The 20591-nt window shown below is 44.1% G+C and overlaps 1 protein-coding gene across 4 annotated transcripts in view; it reads left to right on the top strand.

The window, feature by feature from the left end:
- Positions 1 to 6894: 6894 nt before the first annotated feature.
- Tsc22d2 (TSC22 domain family member 2) overlaps positions 6895 to 20591 on the top strand; it is a 47628-nt gene continuing 33931 nt past the window's right edge. For 2 of the 4 annotated variants that reach the window (XR_005880315.1, XR_005880314.1), the window contains exon 1: positions 6895 to 9658. Coding sequence is in view for 2 of the 4 variants with exons in the window: in XM_005077904.4 (XP_005077961.1) it covers positions 7854 to 9658 (1805 nt within the window). In the remaining 2 variants the exon portion in view is untranslated. The remainder of the gene's footprint in view (positions 9659 to 20591) is intronic. The other 2 variants (XM_005077904.4, XM_040754398.1) reach the window with 2 other exon arrangements.

Here is a 20591-nt window from a genome sequence, read left to right as displayed (position 1 = left end):
AGGGAGGGAGGGAGGGAGGGAGGGAGGGAGGGAGGGAGGGAGGGAGGGAGGGAGGGAGGGAGGGAGGGAGGGAGGGAAATTTAACCTTCATTCGCCCAGGACTGAAACTGGAGGAAGATAAAAGGTAAAGGAAATACCCAGGCCAGTTGCCTCCATCAGAGACTGAATATGATGTTAGTATTTGAATTACTACATTTCTTTACATATTTGGTGGTACATGCCTTGAATCTTAGCACTCAGGTAGCAGAGGCAGGCAGATGTCTGTGAGTTCAAGCCCAGCCAGGGCTACAAAATAAAACAAGAAGAGAAATACTAATACTTAAAATTATCTTGAACATAGTAGCTAGCTAAGATTTAAAGATTCAAGGATAAGTACTTTAATAACGTAAATAAATAATCACTACACAATTTATCTTTCTTGAAAATATACATTTCCTGGGATGGGTTGATCATTTTCCTTATAGAGGGTGTGCTGCGTAATTGTCTTTTTGCGGTGAGAAAATGTCTGACAAAGGGCAACTTGAGAAGGGAAGGGATTCATCTTGCCCCAGAGTTTGAAGGCCTGGTCCATCAGAGCGCGGATGGATGTTGCGTCTGTGGTCGGGAACCAGAGTAAGGCTAATGATTATACTCGGTTACAGCCTCTTTTCATTCAGTCTGGGACCCCGGCCCATGGAACAGGTGCCACTCACATCCTGAGCAGGACTTCCTGTCTCAACCAACCCAGTCTAGAAATGCCTTCTCAACCACATCCAGCATCTTGTCTCCTAGGAGACTCTGGATTCTGTCAAGTTGACAGTCTTAGCAATCACAGAAGGTAGAACCACTGTGCTGATGAAGTCTCCATTAATAACTTTATGTTTATAATTTAAAATCTAGAATAAGATCTGTTGTTGAGTAAATGTGCAAGATCCAAAGGAGAAAGAGTAGTAGTGAAATACAGAGGAAAATAAGGTGAAAGGTAAAAAAAAAATCCTAGTCATTTGAAGAAGAAAGTATATTTTTTATATCCAGGGATTTAATGGCCCAGTTGGACTGATCTTGTAGTTAACGCTCACCTTACTTTTGTATTTGCCTCCAACGTCTTCCATTCTGTAACTGCTTTCTCTTCTGAAGATCCCAAGTTAGAAGTTAGAAGCAGGTAAGGTGGTGAATATTAATTTACCAACAAGAAGCTTATTATATGGCCATTTTAAGTAACAATCAAATTTTTATGTGATCGTGGATCATGAGTTTTAATAAATAGGAATATTTTCAAAGTGGAATTTTAAGCACTGTGTTGTCAAATGCTAAAAATACTGTGTTTCCAGTGGCTTAAGATCTCATTATTTTGTAATTAAAACACTACTGGAAATACAAGGTGCTCAAGGTCCGACCCATGCTTCTCAGCCTCTGGCTTCTATCTACTAAAAGCGGTACAGTCAGGCAAGTTAGAATGACCTTCAGAATGTCACTGGAGGAGAACTCTGGGACTGGAGGCTTACCCCGGGGTACAGTGCTTGCCTAGCCTGGGCAAGGCTGAGGTTCCATCTCAGCGCCGCACGAAAGAAAACACTTTGTAAAATACAACAGCAGCAGCTGGACCACCTTTTATATTAAACTCCAATTTATACAAGATGCTACACTCAAACATACTTTAAAAAAACACTGTAAGCTGACAATAGTAACACAGAAGATAGTCCAGAAGCCTAGAAACTAGCAACAGCATCTTCCAGTGTTTTATTAGTGTTGAAGCTACAACTTAAAATTATTATTTTAAGCAATAATCACACATACACCTCAATTGTATACATAAGATAAAATAAATGATTCAATTTATAAAAGGATAGCTATTAAATGCCAATGAATAAGCTAGCTCATCTACGACACATTGTAACTGCTTTGAAAAAAAATCATACGTATCTAGCAACCACTTCCTTTTCTTTTTTAATGTGTATGTAAGTCTGTGCACCGTGTGCATGCTGTGCTCATGGAGGCCAGAAGGTGGTGTCAGATTCCCCAAAACTGCAGTCACAGGGGGTGGTGAGTAGCTGGGCAGTGGTGGCACATGCCTTTGATCCCAGCAGTCGGGAGGCCAATCTCTGTGAGTTTGAAGCCAGCCTGGTCTACAGAGCAAACTCCAGGACAATCTCCAAAAGGTACAGAGAAACCCTATCTCTTAAAAAACAAAAAACAAAAAAGGCTGTAAGTCACTACGTGGGTGCTGGGAATTGAACCTGGGTCCTCTGGAAGTGCAGCAAGTGCTGTTAACAACTGAGCCATCTCCCAGCCCAATACTGTTACGATGATGATTATAATTATTATATTGACTGAAAACGTTACTGCCAATAGCAGCCCCCTAGGGTGGCACTATGATTTTTTCCAATGTGTATTGCCTTGTTGCCTTATTCTATATTCTTTTATTATTTCCTGTAGTGTTATATTTCCTCTTTGCTACTAGGCTATTTCTCCTCAGGATAGGAAAACTAAGTGATTAAGAGATTTATCAGCAATTATAAAGTAATTTTATCGCAAAACTGAACTTATTCCTGGTCTCTCTAATCAGATAAGGTAGCTATAATTCCTGTTATTCCACATAACATGGAAGGATAAAGTAATACAGTCATTAATAGCTCTTTCTCCTCAAGCTACTGCATTTGGAGCATGTAAGCTAAATGGTAGAGCCACAGAACTAACATTTTGGCTCACTAAGATCACCCGTTAAATTCAGTACTGAAATAAAGCAAGCTATGACGAGAACATTACATTTATTACTTCAAAACACAAACTGCTACATTTTACCTTAACTTCCAAGATATTTGGAGGTTTTCAGAAGCTTTTCACCATCACAAAATGAATAGAGATCATTTGATTTCAGTGTATCAAATACTAGGCATGTATAACAGTAACTTTAAGAATGTGTACCCTTCAGTAAGATTGAGTTTTCCTTTACAAAGTTTGCCAGGGAGCATTTGTTAATGTGATAGTGCTCAGAAATGCAGCACCAGGAAAGCCTAATAATAAACCAATGACTACTTGCCTAAACAACTCTTTATTTCTGATGGGTTCCTTTCAAAAAGCTGAAAAACACTCCTTCATTTTGTATTTTTCTAATAGTTTGGTGATTAAAAACAGAAAGCAAATATAATATTCTGATCCCAGAATAACTTCATGGCTAGGATGCAGGCTATCCGATGTGCAATAGGTGTCACTGCTTTAGGTATGCCTACTAAACAGTTGTTTTCCTCAGCTACACAGTTGCCTAATTTCTGCTACAGTACTTTTTTCAGCCTTGAATGCGCTGTTATTCACTGGGGGATGGAGATGTCAGATTTTCTTGAGAACCTGTTGCTCACATTCTACCATCTGACGATTGTGAAATGATTCATCACTGCACTCATCTACAGACAATGGCCCAGCAGAAGTGTGCTGCTTGCAAACGATGAAAAGCTCCTGCTGAAGCAGTTTTCTCCATCAGTGGAACGGGGCCTTCCTTAGCTTTTAGGGTTGTTTTTCCCCTACACTGTTCTTTCTAAATGTACTTCCCATATACTGCTGAAAACTGAAGTCTGTGGGGGAAGTCCCAGATGTAAGGCAGATGGTCAAGCTGGGGGCTAGGAGAGCAGTGATCAAGAGTGCCCACGACCTCCACTGCATGGTCTGTGGGTACGGGCACCGAGCCAGGACAACTAATGCATGAAAGCCTCTAAGTGTGGCTCTCCTGGGACCTCTCTAATTCCAATGAGCTAGGGCTGCTACGTTAGTTATTAACAACTTTCTACACACTAGCAAAGGTACAAACTTGAATTTCTTCATTTCTTCCTAACAGCTTGAAGTAGTAAATTCTCCCTCTCCCCCTCCCCAGGGACTGCTTGTTTGTTAAAAGACAGGGTCTTGATGAGGCAGCGAGGAGACTGGCCTGAAACTCCTGAGCTCAAACGATTCACCTGCCTCAGCCTCATGAGTTCTATAATTTTTAAAGGAAAATACACAAAAGTAGGGTCTTTAAATTTCTGGAAAATGCTATTTTCACAAAACCATTAAATTCACACTTACACACACACACACACACACACACACACTTTGTGAAACATTTAAATAAAATATTTTAACTTTAAAATCCTAAAATGTATAAGAGAAACCCTGCCTCGTAAAATCCAAAAAAAAAAAAAAAATCCTAAAATGTAGCCAGGCGAGTTGGTGCAAGCCTTTAATCCCAGCACTCCAAAGGCAAATCTCTGTGAGTGAGAGGCCAGCCTGGTCTACAGACTGAGTTCCAAGACTGCCAGGACTACACAAAGATGTAACCATGATTAAAGCAAAACAAAAGAATCCTAATTTTGTTAAAACATCTTCTACTCTTTTTGTACCAGAAATGTTCTCATTTCTTCACATTAGTTTTGTTGTTTTTCCCCCAGACAGAGTTACTCTGTGTAACAGCCCTCGCTGTCCTGGAATTTGCTCTACAGACCAGGTTGATCTCAAACTCAGAGATCCACCTGCCTCTGCCTCCTAATTGCTAGGATCAAAACCCGTATTAGTTTTATCTTTACTTTCATTTCATAGGAAATCCTTTTACCTGTTCTTTAGGAAGGAGTGTTTACAGATTACCTTTTCCTCTTTAAATGTGTGGCTAAAGAATATAATAACTAAACATCAGTAAGTTTATATAATAAGATAATGTAATGCCATGATCATGCATAGGCTTTTTATTTTTCCAAAAGCCAATAATATCCACTGATAAACAATTTTAACATTAAAATTAAAATAAGCTATTATAGCTGGGCAGTGGTGGCGCACGCCTTTGATCCCAGCACTCGGGAGGCAGAAGCAGGCAGATCTCTGTGAGTTCGAGGCCAGCCTGGTCTACAGAGTTAGTTCCAGGATAACTAGGGCTGTTACAGAGTTAGCCTTGTCTCAAGGAGAAAGAGAGAGGGAGAGAGAGGGAGAGGGGAGAGGGAGAGGGAGGGGGAGAGAGGGAAGGAGAGAGAAACAGAGAGAGAGAAGCTATTATAAATTCTCATTGGGTTTAACAAGTCAGTTATTTGACTTATGGATAGAAACTATCTTGAGAAATTACTGAAATTACAGATTTAGAAACATTCCATCAGCTATCTTTGCCACAATACCAGCATGTTTTACTCTTCTGCACCCTCAAGAAACGGGATGTTATTAAGAGGTTATACTGACCTCTGTCACTTGGGTTTAAAGGACAGTTTCTACTGGGTTTAAAAGGTCTATCGCCAGCTGGGTGTTGGTGGCGCACGCCTTTAATCCCAGCACTCGGGAGGCAGAAGCAGGTGGATCTCTGTGAGTTCCGGGTCAGCCTGGTCTACAGAGAGAGTTCCAGGATAGCCTCCAAAACAATACAGAGAAACCAAAGCCTGTCTCCAAAAACCAAAAAATAAAATTAAGGGCCTATCGCCATAAACTACAGCAAGTACCTAAAAAATTCTATGCAAATTTTAATTTTCAACCTATTTTTTGGATAAGAGAATACTCATGTTCTTTAAAAATCGGAGAACGGAGTAAACTAATTTAAGTATGTCACCCTGATATGATCTCTAAAAGCTGCAGTAAATCTGGCATCTTGATTTCCAGCAAAACTTCTCAGATCTTAGCTACATGAGGGTTGTTTTCATGTGTCAAGAGTTCAAGAGTGGCCAGTGTTTAAAAATAACATCCTTGCCCTCCCAAGGAAGTAGCGCGCGCGTGCCCAGTACTTGGGAGGCAGAGGCAGGAAGAAGCTCTGCTTCCAGGCCTCTGGTTCAACACAACAAGTTCAAGGCCGCTTTGGTTTAAGCAGGGAGCCGGGCTACCCAGGTCTCAAATAAAAAATAAATACTGAAATAAAATAAAAATAAAGATGAAGGCCTCATGATTTTGGTTGTCATGTAGCCACAAGACGGTAAACGCCGCGGCACTTTGAGAGCTGCTGTCTGATTCAGTACAGGAAGGGGTGGGCGCTCGCTCGCTCGCTCACTCGCTCGGCTGTGCGTGGTCCCGAAGCAAACCCAGCAGCGGCCCGAACGGTCGGCAGAGCTGCTCGCGTGCGGCGCGCCGGGCTCCCGCCAGCTGACTCCACGTTCAGCGTCTCGGAAAGTTTAAACGAACTCCCGCCAGCCCGGGTGGCGCGGGGCCACGGCAAACCCGGGGAGCCCTGGGCTCCCGCAAAAGCCGACTCCGCCCGCCCGCTCCTGGGCGAGGCCCCACCCCCCGAGGCCCCGGCTGAAGAGCGGAATTTCCGCCTGCGAGATCATCTTTCCGATTCCGTCTGCCTGGCGGCGCTGCGTGAGCCGTCGGCTTCGGCCTGCGGTGGCGGCCCGCGCACGCGCACGCACGCGCACGCACACGCGCACTCCCAAGGCTTTCGGCGTGACGCGCTCCCTCCGGTCCCTCACACACACGCTCACACCCCTCTCCCGGCGGACGCTGGCTCGCCCTAGCTCCCCCCCACCCCCTCCCCCGCCCCGCTTCCATTGAGACCGCGCTGAGCGTCCGCACACAGCCCACGACCTCCGGGCCAGCCACGCCCTCCACACCCGCCCGAGTCCCGGGCCGGGGCGAGCCTCCTCCAGGCCCGCCCTTGAAGACCCGCCCTTCGGCCCCGCGACGCCTCCCGAGTCTGCCGCGAGAGATTCAAATTTGAAAAAGAAAAAAAAATGATCTTTTTAAAAAAAAGAAAAAAAAAGAGAGAGAGCCCGCTCCCCTTTCTCTAACCCTTGGCCCCGCCCACGGACCCCGCCCCCGCCCCACCCCCCCGCGCCCTCTCTCAAGCCTCCACGCGAAACTGCAGGAACCCGGAGCGGGCGGGGCGGGGCCGCGGTGACGTCACGACGCCGGCGCGTCACGGCACGACGGCGCGGCGGCTGCGGCGCTGGCGGCGGCTGCGGCAGCGGCGGCATTTTAGTCTGCGGCGGCGGCAGCTGCTGCTGGGCTGCGGCGGCTGCTCCTGCTGCTGCTCCTGCTCCGGCTCGCACTCGCTCACTCCCAGCATCCCTGGCGCGGCCGTTCCAGCCCCATCTTGGCCGAGCGAGGGGAGGGAGCTGCAGCCGCTCCCGCCGCCGCCGCTGCTGCTGCTGCTGCTGCTTCAGCAGTTTGAATCTCCGCGTCTCCGCCGGGCTTGACGGGCACAAGCGGAAGACGCCGCCGCCGGTCCCCCTCACGCCGCGCAGCGCCTCCGCCCGCCGTTCCTTCCCCTCAGGCGCCGCCACCGCCGCCCCTCGCACGCCCGAGCTGCGAGGAGGCCGGGCCCCGCCGCGGGTGGCTCCCCTGAGGGAGGCCGGCCGGCCGGACGGCCTTCTTCCCCGCCCCCGAGCGGGCTTCCGCCGCCGGCATGGCCCCCGGGCTGCGCTCCGGCTAGAGCGGGGGACGGAGGGCTGCCTCCTCCCGGCACCCCCAGCCCCGTCGGGAAGCGCCCGTCCCGGCCTCGCCGCTCCGCCTCCTTCCTCCGCGTCGGCGCGCGGGACTCGCCGCGGGCCCCGGCCGGAGGCTCCCGAGCGGGACAGAACCGCCCCTCACGCCGCCGCCGCCGCCTCCTGCGCCGCCTGCGCCCCGCGCTCCACCCCCAGCCGGGCCTGCTGACCGCGCCGAGCGCCGGGCTGGACTGACCGCGGCGGCTGAGCCCGGCGAGCACGCCCGCTCCCCGGCTCCCGCGGCCGCTGCCGGCCGGACCTGAGGCGGGAGGTGCGGAAGCAGCAGCGAGCGGGGAGGACGATGTGGCGCCGAGCGGCCGGCGCCCAGGGCCGCCCGTGACTTGCAGCGGCGCGAACTCGGACTTTGTCTCCGGGGGCCCTTCCCCGGTTTCCGGTGTGGGGGGAGACCTCGGGGGGGCGGCCCGTGAGCCTCCCCACCCCCCCGGGCCCGGCTCCACCATGTCCAAGATGCCGGCCAAGAAGAAGAGCTGCTTCCAGATCACCAGCGTCACCACGGCCCAGGTGGCCACGAGCATCACCGAGGACACGGAGAGCCTGGACGACCCGGACGAGTCGCGCACGGAGGACGTGTCCTCCGAGATCTTCGACGTGTCCCGGGCCACGGATTACGGCCCCGAGGAGGCGTGCGAGCGCAGCTCGTCGGAAGAGACGCTCAACAACGTCGGGGACGCGGAAACCCCCGGGACCGTGTCGCCCAACCTCGCCATCCTGGACGGGCAGCTGGCGGCCGCCCCGGCTGCGCCCGCCAACGGAGGAGGAGCCGCGGGAGGAGCAGCAGCAGCAGGCGGCGGCGTGGCGGCCCGGAGCGTGGCGGCGGCGCTCGCCCAGACGGCGGCGGGGACGGCGGCCGCCCCTCCCGCCCCGGGCCCCGGGAGCGCGACTCCATCGCAGCCCCCCGCCGCGTGTAGCTCCCGATTCCGCGTCATCAAGCTCGACCAGGGCAGCGGCGAGCCGTACCGGCGCGGCCGCTGGACGTGTATGGAGTACTACGAGCGGGACTCGGACAGCAGCGTCCTCACGCGCTCCGGGGACTGCATCCGGCACAGCAGCAGCAACCTGGAGCCGGCGGCCGAGCGCGACAGCGGCCTGGGCGCCACCGGGGGCTCGGTGGTGGTGCTGGTGGCCTCCGTGCAGGGGGCGCACGGGCTGGACTCGGGGCCCGGCAGCTCCCTGGCCGCCGCCGTGTCGCAGCTCCCCCCGTCGGAGAAAACGGGCCAGCCCGCCGCCGCCCCGCCGCCCGGAGCTGGGGCTGTGGCTCCGCCGTTCCCGGGAGCCCCGACCGCGCCGCAGCCCCCGACGGCAGGCGCCCTCCCGGGCCCAGCGGGCCAGGCCCTGGCAGCCACGAACGTGACCCTGGCGCAGCCCGGCCCGGCGGGCGGCGCCCCCTTCCCGCAGCATCCCCCGCAGTTGGCGTTTCCCCAGCCGCAGAGAGCGCCGGGGCCCCTGCCGCCCGGCCAGCCCGACTTCCTGCAGCCGCACGCCGCCCTGCAGCCGCCGAGCCCTGCGCAGCCCCCCGCCGCCTTCGCCCTGGGCCCGGGCCTGAGCGTCCCGTCGCTGGGTGCGCAGATGATGGGCGCCCCTGCCCAGCCCGGCGACGCCGTGGCCCCGGGTCCTGTGCCTGGCGTCCAGGCCGCCCCCTGTCAACCCGCGGGAGTGGCCCCGGCTGCTCTAGGAGGCGTGGTGCAGCCGGGCTCGGGGCTCTCCGGGGCCGGGCAGCCCCAGGCCGTGCCCCCGCCGCAGATGGGCGGCAGCGGCCAGCTGTCAGCCGTGCCCGGTGGTCCCCACGCCGTGGTGCCCGCAGTTCCCAACGTGCCTGCAGCCGTACCCGCGCCAAGCGTGCCTAGTGTGCCCACCGCCTCCGTTGCCGTGCCGAACGTCCCCGCGCCCCTGGGCCAGCCTCAGCCGCTGAGCAGCCATACGCCAGTCAGCCGGAGCGGCGGCGTCATCCAGCCCGTCGGGCCGCCCTCGGCGCAAGGCACGCACAGTGCGCCGACGAGTCTCCCGCAGTCTGACCTGAGCCAGTTTCAGACTCAGACCCAGCCTCTAGCCGGGCAGGTTGATGATACTAGAAGAAAATCAGAACCCCTACCTCAAGCGCCACTTTCTCTCATTGCTGACAGTAAGCCCATTGGGAAGCCTCCAGTTGCAGACGCCCTGGCGAACCCCCTCCAGCTTACACCTATGAGCAGCCTGGCCACCTCTGTGTTCAGCATAGCTATTCCTGTTGATGGTGACGAAGACAGGTATGGAAATTCTCTTTTTAAATACTTGCTACCATTGCTTGGCCCAAATAGCTTAGGATACAGTGTTGGGAGGGTTTTTGTGGGGTTTTTTGTTTGTTTGTTTGTTTTTCACATGAAGCCTTTATTTTCAAAAAGGCTTGTGTTGTAAAATCAACACAAAGTTTTGAAGTAGAGGTATAAGGAGACTTGGTCAAGGTTTTTGTTTTGGTGGTTGTTTTTAAGCATTTGAATTTGATGTGTCAGCTTGACAGTTTAAAGCTGCATGCCCCCCCCCATCACTAATGCCCCTTTCTAAGGTGTTAGTTACTTTTGAGTACTTATGGCAGAGCTCTGCCAGAGTTAGTTTTGAAACTGAGACTGAAAACCAGAAGGCCTTTTAGTTGGGGCGGGGGAGTAGGGAGTAGAGGCCATCTCCATCAGGGAATTTGGGAACACTGGAGAGAGAATGGTAAAATGTGAAATCTAGCTTTTACTTTGACTATCCTAAGTCAGACTTTTAACAAAAGGGAATCTTGAGGGTTCCCAGTAACTTCTCAAGTAAAAAAGGAAGGTGTGTAGTTTTTGATGTGTAAGTGACAGCAACCAACACCCTCTACCTAGAGTGTAAGGAGGCTGCTTTAGTAGTTGAGATGAGAGTCAGTGACTGCTGCACTGCTCTGTAGCAGTTTGTTTGGTCATGGCCTCATTAGGAATTTTAGTCTTTTTTAGGAGCTGTCATGTAGACCTTTGACGCATGTAATTCCAAACTTGTTAAAACCTTAATTGCAGCATTTTAACACCACATTAAAAATTACAGAAAGAGTGGCTATCTTCTTACCCTTGAAGCTTTTTGAGAGAGGTTAATTTTAGTTACTAGAAGGATCAAATTTGGTAAGAGTTTCATTGATATGTAGAAGACTAGCATGAAATTTAAACGCTGTGATCCCTCACAGTCTTAGCTTTTTCTAATTATCCAGTTTTATTTTATATATTCTTCTGCTAGCTTAAAAAATGTTTACTGGAATTCATTCATCTGTTTTTGTAATTCAAAGTTCATGATTTCTGTAGCCAAGTTGTCAGAAGTCATTGTTGCACTTGAGAACTCAGTGTCCATGAGTCAGCTAGTTAGCTAGTCATTGAAAAATTTAATGTGGGTGGGATTACCAGGTTTAAAACAAAAACAAAAAACCTGATTTCTGAAGCAACTAAGGAAAAAAACCCCAAAATGCACTGTTTTCTAGCTGCTCCCATTTCCACTGGAAAGGCCACGTTTGAGAAGCAGATGGAGTTTCCCTTTAAGTTTGGCAATAGTACCTTATCTTTTCAGCTACCAGGAACCTGTGTTTCCTAAGTTGGTGAATTACCTTTTACCCTCCCTGATCTATGCACTGCCCTATATCTCTTCGATAAATGACTTTTTACCCAGCCTCCTATTCACCCATAAACCCTACAAATGAAGAATACATCTTCTTTTCTCTTTACACACTTTGCAGTTTATATTCCTTAGAAACTAAAAGGATAATATATTATTGAAGCAGAAATCTGTTGACAAATGGAAACTGAAACATCTTCCTTTTGAACATGTGCTACAGATGCATATATTTTACCTTTCTGTAGTAAAAGTAATCTCAGAAATGGTATGAACAAATATGATGAATGTTTTAGCTGCAGATGGTGCTATACACTGTTGTTAGCTGCTTCAGTTGGTCCTTTCAAGAGTTTGATTGTGGATAGTCCCATTTTAAATGTGCCACTTCTTTCCTTTACCCCAGTCTTAAATTCTGCATTGTATGTTATCAGTCTTACCATTGATTTTAACACACTGGTTTCCAAAATGTAATCTTACACATTTGATGGTTTGTCACTGGCCCAACACACCTGGTGAAGGATTGAATCCATTAATTAGATATAGGGTTTTGTTTTGTTTGTGTAAGGAATGTCTTTGCAAAAGAGGGCATTCTAAAGTTTTGCACTTGAGACTAATGGTTTTCCAGGAACATGTTTAAGTTAACCAGCTGAATACCTTTTAAAGAATAGTACTAACTAGAAAGAAATACTACTTTTACATGTAATTTGAGGTTACTTTCTGAAAATTTGCAATATTACTTGTAACCCTTCAAATCTAATATAAGTTGGAGATGCCTTGAGGAATTATGTCTTAAACTTTGTGAATAGGTTAATACATTTAGATCCTAAAGAAATACTTGTAGATAGTCATTTTTTATTTAAACTTCAAATGTAATAAACAGGATTTTCTTTTGTTTTTAAACAAAGGGAAATAGGAAGTTAACAAAAGGGTTTTAGATTCAGGTATTTGAAGCCCTGTCATGGTTTGGGTTCCATATAAGGGCCTATATTGAATCAATTTTGAGATCATCTGTATTAAACAACTACTATGACACATTTAAAAGGGCTGATGAAAAGGGTTCTCAATTATCTGCCTGCTGACCCCACATTAACTGTTAGTGTCACGTTGTGAGATTTTTTTTTCCCAGCCATTTTGATTAGAAAAAAATTAGGACTATGTTAAGACTTCTCATGGGCTGCAAAGATGGCTCAGTAGTGGTTAAGAGCACTGACTTCTTCCTGAGGACCTGGGTTCAGTTCCCAGCGCCCACATGGTGACTCACACCTTCATATAGACATGCACACAGACAAACAAACAACAACAACAAAAAAAAACAATAAACATAAAAATAAAAGACTTCTCAGATTGGATTTGTATAAGCTGGTGGTTATAATGAAGGTTGATTAAAGAATTGTATAACCACTTTTTCAGTGAACATTACAAAATTTACTTAAACTGCCTGTACATTTAACAGACTCCTTTCTTGTAAATGAGAGGAGATGTAAACTATTACTGACCTACATGGAGCACAGGGCAGATTGTTTTCAGTAAATAACTGACCAGTGTGAACTCTGAAGGTAGCATTCCAGGAACTACTGAATGGCTATAATTGTGAACTGTCAACTGTCTGACAGTTGAAAACCTGATTATTGTAAGTTTCTCTTAGTGGCATATATCTCTGTGTCTTATTTAATTTGAATAATTTACTAATGACCAGCAATGCTAACTGGCGTGTTTTGGTATGTGCTATATATGCAAGTTTGTTCATATATATATATATATATATATATATATATATATATTTATTTAATGGACTTCTCTTTTTTAACTTGAAGCTTAAGTGAGAGGATTTATTTAAATATATACAAGGAACAATACTGTCCTCTTGTCTTGAGGTAAAACCTACAGAGCTTTCATATTTTTAAACTTATGTACAGGGAGACCAAGGAGACCTTTCTGTAACATAACTCTTAAAAAGGGGTCTCCATGATGCAATAGATTTTTTTAAAAAAGGAAGTCCAAAGAAGCAGATTGCATCATAGAGGTAATTTTGCTCCTCCAACTTTACAATTAATGAGTAAATCACAAGCAAGATACAGTCTTAAATCCTAAGACTTTGGAAATGCATTCCTACCAAGGAGTAGGTAGTCAAAGTATAAAATCAAGCCGTGCAGTGTTGGCGCATGCCTTTAATCCCAGCACTGGGAGGCAGAGGCAGGTGGATCTCTGAATTGGAGGACAGCCAGGGCAAGAAAAAGAAACCTTGTCTCAAAAAAGTATAAAATCACATGTACACATGATATTAGTATAAAAACTGATGATGGTACATTTATTAGACGTGTCTAACTACTAAAATATAAATTAGTTGTAAATATGAATCTAAATAAAAAATTCTGAATTTACAGAAAGGCAGACTTTCCAAAGAAGCTGAAATTCCTACAACTGTACCAATAGAAGTTTGGCCTTTTATATTCACAGAAACACATTTTTTTAAAATTAAGAACTAATTTGGGCCAAATGTTTATTATTTTAAAGGAAATAAGTATGTGTATAGGGATGAAACATTACAAGTAACTAGTGCATATTTTTTTCTTGTAAGTGAAAGAAACATATGGGATCATAAATCTGTGAAATCATCTTTGTGAGAAGCCATTTACATAATATTAGAAGTAGGGTTATTATGTACCCTGAGAATAAATGCAGCATAAACATATTTGTTTTTTAAGGCTCTGACAGCATTTATTTGGAAATGGTTTGATACTAGGATTATGCATCTGGTGCTTGAGACTTTGGAGTAGATTTGTTTATTCATTTATTGCACTGGGAGAGAGATTAGATGAAGTGTCCTTCGATGACAAGCAGCAATTCATTAAGCAAATGCTCCCACCTAGAAATCATCCCCCCCTTCCACCTCCAGACAGTGTTTCTCTGTGGCTTCCGGGACTGTCCTGGAACTCCCTCTGTAGACCAGGCTGCCTTGAACTCAGAGATTCACCTGCCTCTGCCTCCCGAGTGCTGGGATTAAAGACGTCAATCATCTTAATAGAGGGACTGGATGTTAGAATAGTAAAGAGATTTTGAGTTTTCATTTCCCATGATGGCCTGAGTTGAAGAGTAGGGAAGTAACGGTATTGAGTGATGACTGACATGACAAATATGAAAGAAAATAGAATAACATGTTTCATCTTAGAAGACATGAACTTATCAATAGTGAAGGCTAGTAGTCTGTTTCGTTTTTTGGTTTTTTTTAAAGATTTATTTGTGTATTATGTATACAGTGTTTGCCTACATGCCTGCAGGCCAGAAGAGGGCACCAGGTCTCACTACAGAGGGTTGTGAGCCACCGTGTGGTTGCTGGGAATTGAACTCAGGACCTCTGGAAGAACGGCCGGTGTTCTTAACCTTTGAGCTGTCTCTCCAGCCTGTAGTCTGGGTGGTTTTTTTGTTTGTTTGTTTGTTTTGTTTTTTGTTTTTTTGTTTTGGTTTTTATGAGACAGGGGTTCTCTGTATTATTTTGGTCCAGCCTAGCCTCGAACTCACAGAGGTCCTCCTGCCTCTGCCTCCCGAGTGCTGGGATTAAAGGCGTGCGCCACCACCGCCTGGCTTGTAGTCTGGTTTTTATAACTTTTTCTTTTGGATAGTTTTTTTAGACCATTTTATATTTACTTATCTGAAGAGATACTGCTTATTATATTAGTCTTTAATAAGTATAAAGAGAGAGGGGCTTTATAAAAACCAATCTGTCTAGTTAAATGTAGTTTAAATGTTGAATCCTTCCTAGATTTTTATGGGAAAAAAGACCAGATTTTTAAAAAATAAATCTTAATTATTAGTATCGTTTATGTGGTATTGTGCATATTTGTTGAAATAAGTCTTTAAGCTTGTGGGATTTTTTTTTCTTTATACTCAACTAGTGGTTTAAGCTATTATTTTAGATAGCACAGTACTGATGGGTACAATTACAAAGAATGTGCATATATGAATCATTGATCTTACAGCAAATCAAGATCATACTAATTATTCAATATTTTTTATGTTCTTACTCTGCATTGTTTAAAGCAAAAGTTAGATGCTTTTTTGGGAGGCAGAGGCAGACTGGTCTCTGAGAGTTCAAAGCCAACCTGATATGCATAATGAGTTCCAGGCTACCCAGGGCTACATAATGAGACACTGTCTCAACAAACAGAATTATGTGCCTCCCATAAAGATTTAACAGTTTGCCTTATCATTTCATGGCACTAATAAATACACTTCAGTGTATATTCTTCAAACTTGAATGGTAATATTGAAGATATAGATAAAAATTTTTATCCCTGTAAGTATTTGTGTAATGAGTCAGAAAATTTCATGTATGTTGCTCTGAATCTTTCAAATTAAACAAATTTAGATTAACTTTATTTGTATGGCTATCTTGCCTGCGAGTATGTTTGTGCACCATGTGTGTGCTTGCTAGTGCCATTGAGACCAGAAGAAGGCATTGAAGCCCCTGGAAGTGGGGGAGTGGGGTAATGGATGGTATGAGCTGTCTGTGGGTTCTGGGAGTCAAGCCCACTCCTTTGCTAATGCAACACTAGCCCACTGGGTCATCTCTCCAGTCCCCTGCCCTTTCAAACTTAAAACTCCAAATCAGACTTAAATGGCTTTATTTCTGTAAGTTGTACTAATTGTTTTTAAAATGATATAGCTATATTTCTTATACTTACTTTAAGAAAACAGTAGTTTGTGTGTATGTGCACTCATTTGTGGATGAAGTGAAAATTCTGCAGATAATTAAGTTACTAATTTTACTGCTATCTACATAGGACATTAACAATTTGTCAGACTAGGCAGGGTAAACAAGTGAAACCTAAATATTAGTTTAAATTAACCTCAGTGCCTTTTCCCATAAGTATTCACTAAAATTTGCCTGGAGTTTCACACTACAGGAGATAAACTTTTTCTGGCAAATGTCAGTTATTATAAAGAACATTGAAATATTTTGAATCTTTTAGGTTGTTACTTTTTTATTAACAACCTATATAACAGGTAAATTGCATAATATATTAATAAAGGATTACAGAAGCAAAGTTTAGAGCCCATTAGTTTCTAAAATAAAACTGTAGTTTTACCACTTCGGAGTTATGTGTGTTAAACCAAACAAATTCTTTGTATACTTTAACTCTGCCATGGAAACAACAGTATGTCTGTGAATTAACACATAATTGGCCATTACAGACAGTTAGGTCATACATACCTGAATTAAAACCTACTGTTGCTGTGTATTTAGTATAATGGTCTTTAAACCAGTCACTCAGCTCTGTAAATTTTTGTTTGATAGTTCTTAACCTTCCTAATGCTGCAGCCCTTTAATACAGTTTCTCACGTGGCGACCCCCAAAAATAAAATTATTTTCATTGCTACTTCAGAACTGTAATTTTGCTACTAGTATGAATCATCTGATATGCAACCCTAAAGGGGTTGTGCCTGCTGGTGTAAATAAAGTATTAAATTGTATGTGAGTGATCTATGACATAAGATAGTATGGTAGCACATGTACACTACAGAAATTGGAGTCAATATTTCCAGCTCCAAACTCCTGCAGATTATCCCTTGAAATGCACAAATCTTACCAAGAGTCTTGAGTTTTGGTGTGCAGGCATTAAGACTGATATGGGTGGGTGTTTTGCTGCATTTGTGTGCCTGCTTGTGCCCATGGAAAAGGAGAATACCTGTTCCAAACTTGATTGTTTCAACTACTCTGCTGATTTAACTGATCAAATCATTTAGTTCCCCTCAGCGCCCCCCCCCCCGTTGGCAAAGTTAGAATTTGGGACTCGGTCATATTTTAAGGTTCTATCTAGTCCTATTGAACCCATACTTTTAAATGACATTGGGTAGAACCTTTGTCATGATCACTCAACCCTTTTTTGGCCACTACCATTGTATGATTGGTTGATTGGAAGAGAGAAAATGAAGCTTACTTCTTTAAATACTCAAATACTCAAGAAGTAATTGAATGCAAAGTAAACAGCTAAAGGAACAACACACCAGTCATTCAGTTGTTTAGTGTTCTCCAAGTAGTAAGCTTTACAGAAATGAAATTCTCTTCCAAGGTGGTAGTCTATATGATTAGATTCTATTTGGTGTATGTATTAGGTTTTGATGGAATAAATAGTAAGCGCTAATAGGGAACATTTAAGAAACTTGATCTCTTAATGTAGTCTGACTTCTCTTCTGGCACTGTCTTTGCATATGCTTATATGTATGCAGTTCATAACTTAAAGTGTCCAAACCGGGATAAATTCACATTAGATCACTGGTAAGAAAAATGACTTGCTGAGCTCAAAGAAGTGACAGCTTGTGAATGTGAATGAAATGGAAGAGGGATACTGTTGTATTTGGGAAATTATTTGATTAACTTTACAGGAGACAGTGAAGAAGGGCTTAATACCACAATAAATTTAGGTTCTTACATTAAATTATAGTTGCTACTTAAAAAGCATTTCTTGACGTTTATATTGCTAAAGTAGTGTTCCTCCTACAGCTTCCTTCAATATTCATCTCAGTAATTATCGTATTATACATTCAAGTGTAATAATGTGTTTTGAATGGGGGGTTGCACTGAAGCCCAAAAGTCAGAATTTTTTTTTTTTTTTTTTTTGGTAGAATGTACTAAGTGGAGTCATACACCTAGCTCTAAATTCAGGTATTCCCTTTGCTTCAACATTACCGTTATGGCAATGAGATACTTGATGCATGTTAAGATTCTCTACTAGCCAGGCGTTGGTGGCGCATGCCTTTAATCCCAGCACTCAGGAGGCAGAGGCATCGGATCTCTGAGTTCAGGATCAGCCTGGTCTACAGAGCGAGTTCCAGGACAGCTTCTAAAACAATACAGAGAAACCCTGTCTCAAAAAAAAAAAAAAAAAAAAATTGGAATAACCCTTGGTTTTTTTGTTTGTTTGTTTTTTGGTCTGATTCCTATTTAAATCCTAAAAGTTGGATTTTGACCTGTAGGAAAGAGGCTTTGTTGAGTTGAGACTTCATACATTTCCCTTTAACTCACCACGTCTTAGATTTATTCTGAGATGTAGGGTGTGTGTGTGTGTGTGTTTCTTCTCCTACTCCAGTTACCCTACAAGTAATGTCTGGTAAAGCATGTGGATCTGTGCTATGTGTGTTTGTCACTTTCTGGTAGACTGTCTTCATGTACTGGGAAATTGTGACAAACTGGTATATAAAGACAGAGAATAGAGACAGAAAAAGCCACTTGTAAATATCAGTGGGCACAATTAACTTAGAATTACATAAAAACTGAGGGTACTAAGGTCCCATAGAAAGCTCTGTAATAAATCATTTCAAAGCCAAATGAAACTTGATAGCACAAAGTTGTAACTGACATAGTAGTAAACTTTTGTGCATTTTGACCATATATTCTCTTCTGCAAGAAATTACATTTGAAACCAGTTTCCTAACTTATTTGAAGTGAATATAAACTACTACTCTAAGTAAAGCAGTTCTTAGAAGAACAAGATGTAGTTTATATTGAATTTATTGCAGTCTAAATGAAAATGCTGTTTTCTTGTTTGTAGACATTTTTCAAAACCACTGAATAAAATTTATCTTTCCTTTTCATACCCTAAGGTTTACTGTTAATGGTAGATAATTTTTTATTTTGTATTTGATTTATAAGAAACATTGTATCATTACATTGAAAAAATGGTGGCATTTTGTAACATAAGACTTTATTTGAAGTCATTTTGCTTAGCAGGTAAATTTGCTTTAAATTAAATATAGGTATTTCCAAAGCCAAAATACATGAAGTTCTTTTTTAAAATGTCAGCCCTCTGAAAATATTAAATTTAAAATGCTCTTTATAAAAACTTTGTGATTCTAAACTGGGTACTAACTTCAAAGTTTACTCTACTAGTCTCCTTCTTCTGGTTTCTTTGAGTCGTTGAAGTTTCTAAGCAACATAAGGAATAGCAATCCAATTCTCATATGGTCCTGGGCAGACCTGATTTAGTTGGTGGTGGGAGGAGCCAAATTATGTTTTCAATTCATTTGCCTTTTATCTTACTTGGCTGACTTGATTTTTGAAGTACAGTGAAAAAAAGGTAGTCTAAAAAAAAATTAGGTGTTAGAACCCTCTTAAACTTTGCTGTTGGCAGATCTAATCTGTGCTCTTGATTGCCTTAGACCTAGTTAAGTGAAAAGGGTTCAAAGGATAGAAAGGAAATAGAGTAAGGAAAGTGGTAAAAACTATACATTGTTAAAAATCTTAATTAATCCAACAGCTACATTGGTTATTCCCTGTTACCCAGTCTGAGACGTTCCTAGTTTGTCAAAGTGGTATCTACAGGTTAAAATCTAAAGTGCTGTATAAAAATTGGTGGTGCATACAACTCAAGCTTGGCTTAATTCAGTTTTGGAAGTCATGATTCTAGTGTTTGTAATTTGATGGTTGTTGGTATTTGATTGCCAATGCAGTCAGCTTTATAAATAGTTTCTAAGGTTTTTTTTCACTTATATGTATATACATATATTTGTGTGAATGTATGTGCTGTGTGTCTGCCAGTGCTGGTGGAGATCACAAGAGGGCGTTGAATCTCCTGGAGCTGGGGTTACAGTGAGTTGGTATCTGCTTTCTGTGCTAGGAACTGAGTTTGAGTGTTCTGAATCTGAGGAGCAAGAAGTCTTCCTTCTTTTCTTCCTTCCTTCCTTTTTTGCTTTTGTTTTTTTGAAAGAGGGTTTCTCTGTGTAACTCTGACTATCCTGGAACTCACTTTGTAGACCAGGCTGTCCTTGAATCCACAGAGATCCACCTGCCTCTAGCCCAAGTGCTGGGATGAAGGCGCACACCACCACCACCTCAAGAAGTGTTCTTAACTGCTAAGCCATTTATCTCTCCAGCCCCAGAAACAGTTTTCTTACTGCTCTGTAATTCAGCAGCCTTTCTTAAGGCACCTACTATGGTTTTGGAAAAGCATCTGAAAATTATTGCTTAATACCATACATAATAGCAGTAAGCATTGACTGTACCCAGAAGGGTTAGATATGGTCACAGGTTTTCAACTATTGGACAAGGGTAAATAAAACTATTGTATTATTTAATCATAATGTTTAACTATTTAATAACTTATTTAAAGGAAAAGATATCTAGAGCAGTCGGGTTTTAACTCTGGTATGTTTAATATAGTGGTTTAAAATTAGGCCACCTACTCTGACATTGGGAAGTTATCCCTTATCCCTTTTAGATAGGACTGTGATGGAGATTGAGTCAAATGTAAAACAGTTTGAATAACATCGAGTATTCTTATGCTGTAGCATGAATCAAAGATTTGGTTGTTGTGTTTTTCCTTGTGGCCCAGAGAAGAAAGGTTGATTGAGTGAATGAATGATTGATCTGTCATCAGATTTTGTGGAGTTGGGTTCCTAGGAAGTTATGAGTGGGTGGCACTAGGAACTAAACTTGGGTCCTCAGCAAGAGCAGATGTGCTCTCAATCACTGAGCCATCTTCTATAGCCCTGAGTCAAGAATTTTTAAAGTGATACGTTAACTCCTCTAAAGTACAGGTGGATGGTAAGGAAGGCTTTAGAATTATGCTTAATGAGTGAAAACTGTTA

Source organism: Mesocricetus auratus, unplaced genomic scaffold (genome assembly GCF_017639785.1).
Source record: "Mesocricetus auratus isolate SY011 unplaced genomic scaffold, BCM_Maur_2.0 Super-Scaffold_100011, whole genome shotgun sequence".
In the NCBI taxonomy this organism is placed as follows: Eukaryota; Metazoa; Chordata; class Mammalia; order Rodentia; family Cricetidae; genus Mesocricetus; species Mesocricetus auratus.
Note: the sequence above shows the minus strand (reverse complement) of the source record. Positions and strands in the feature narration are given on the sequence as shown.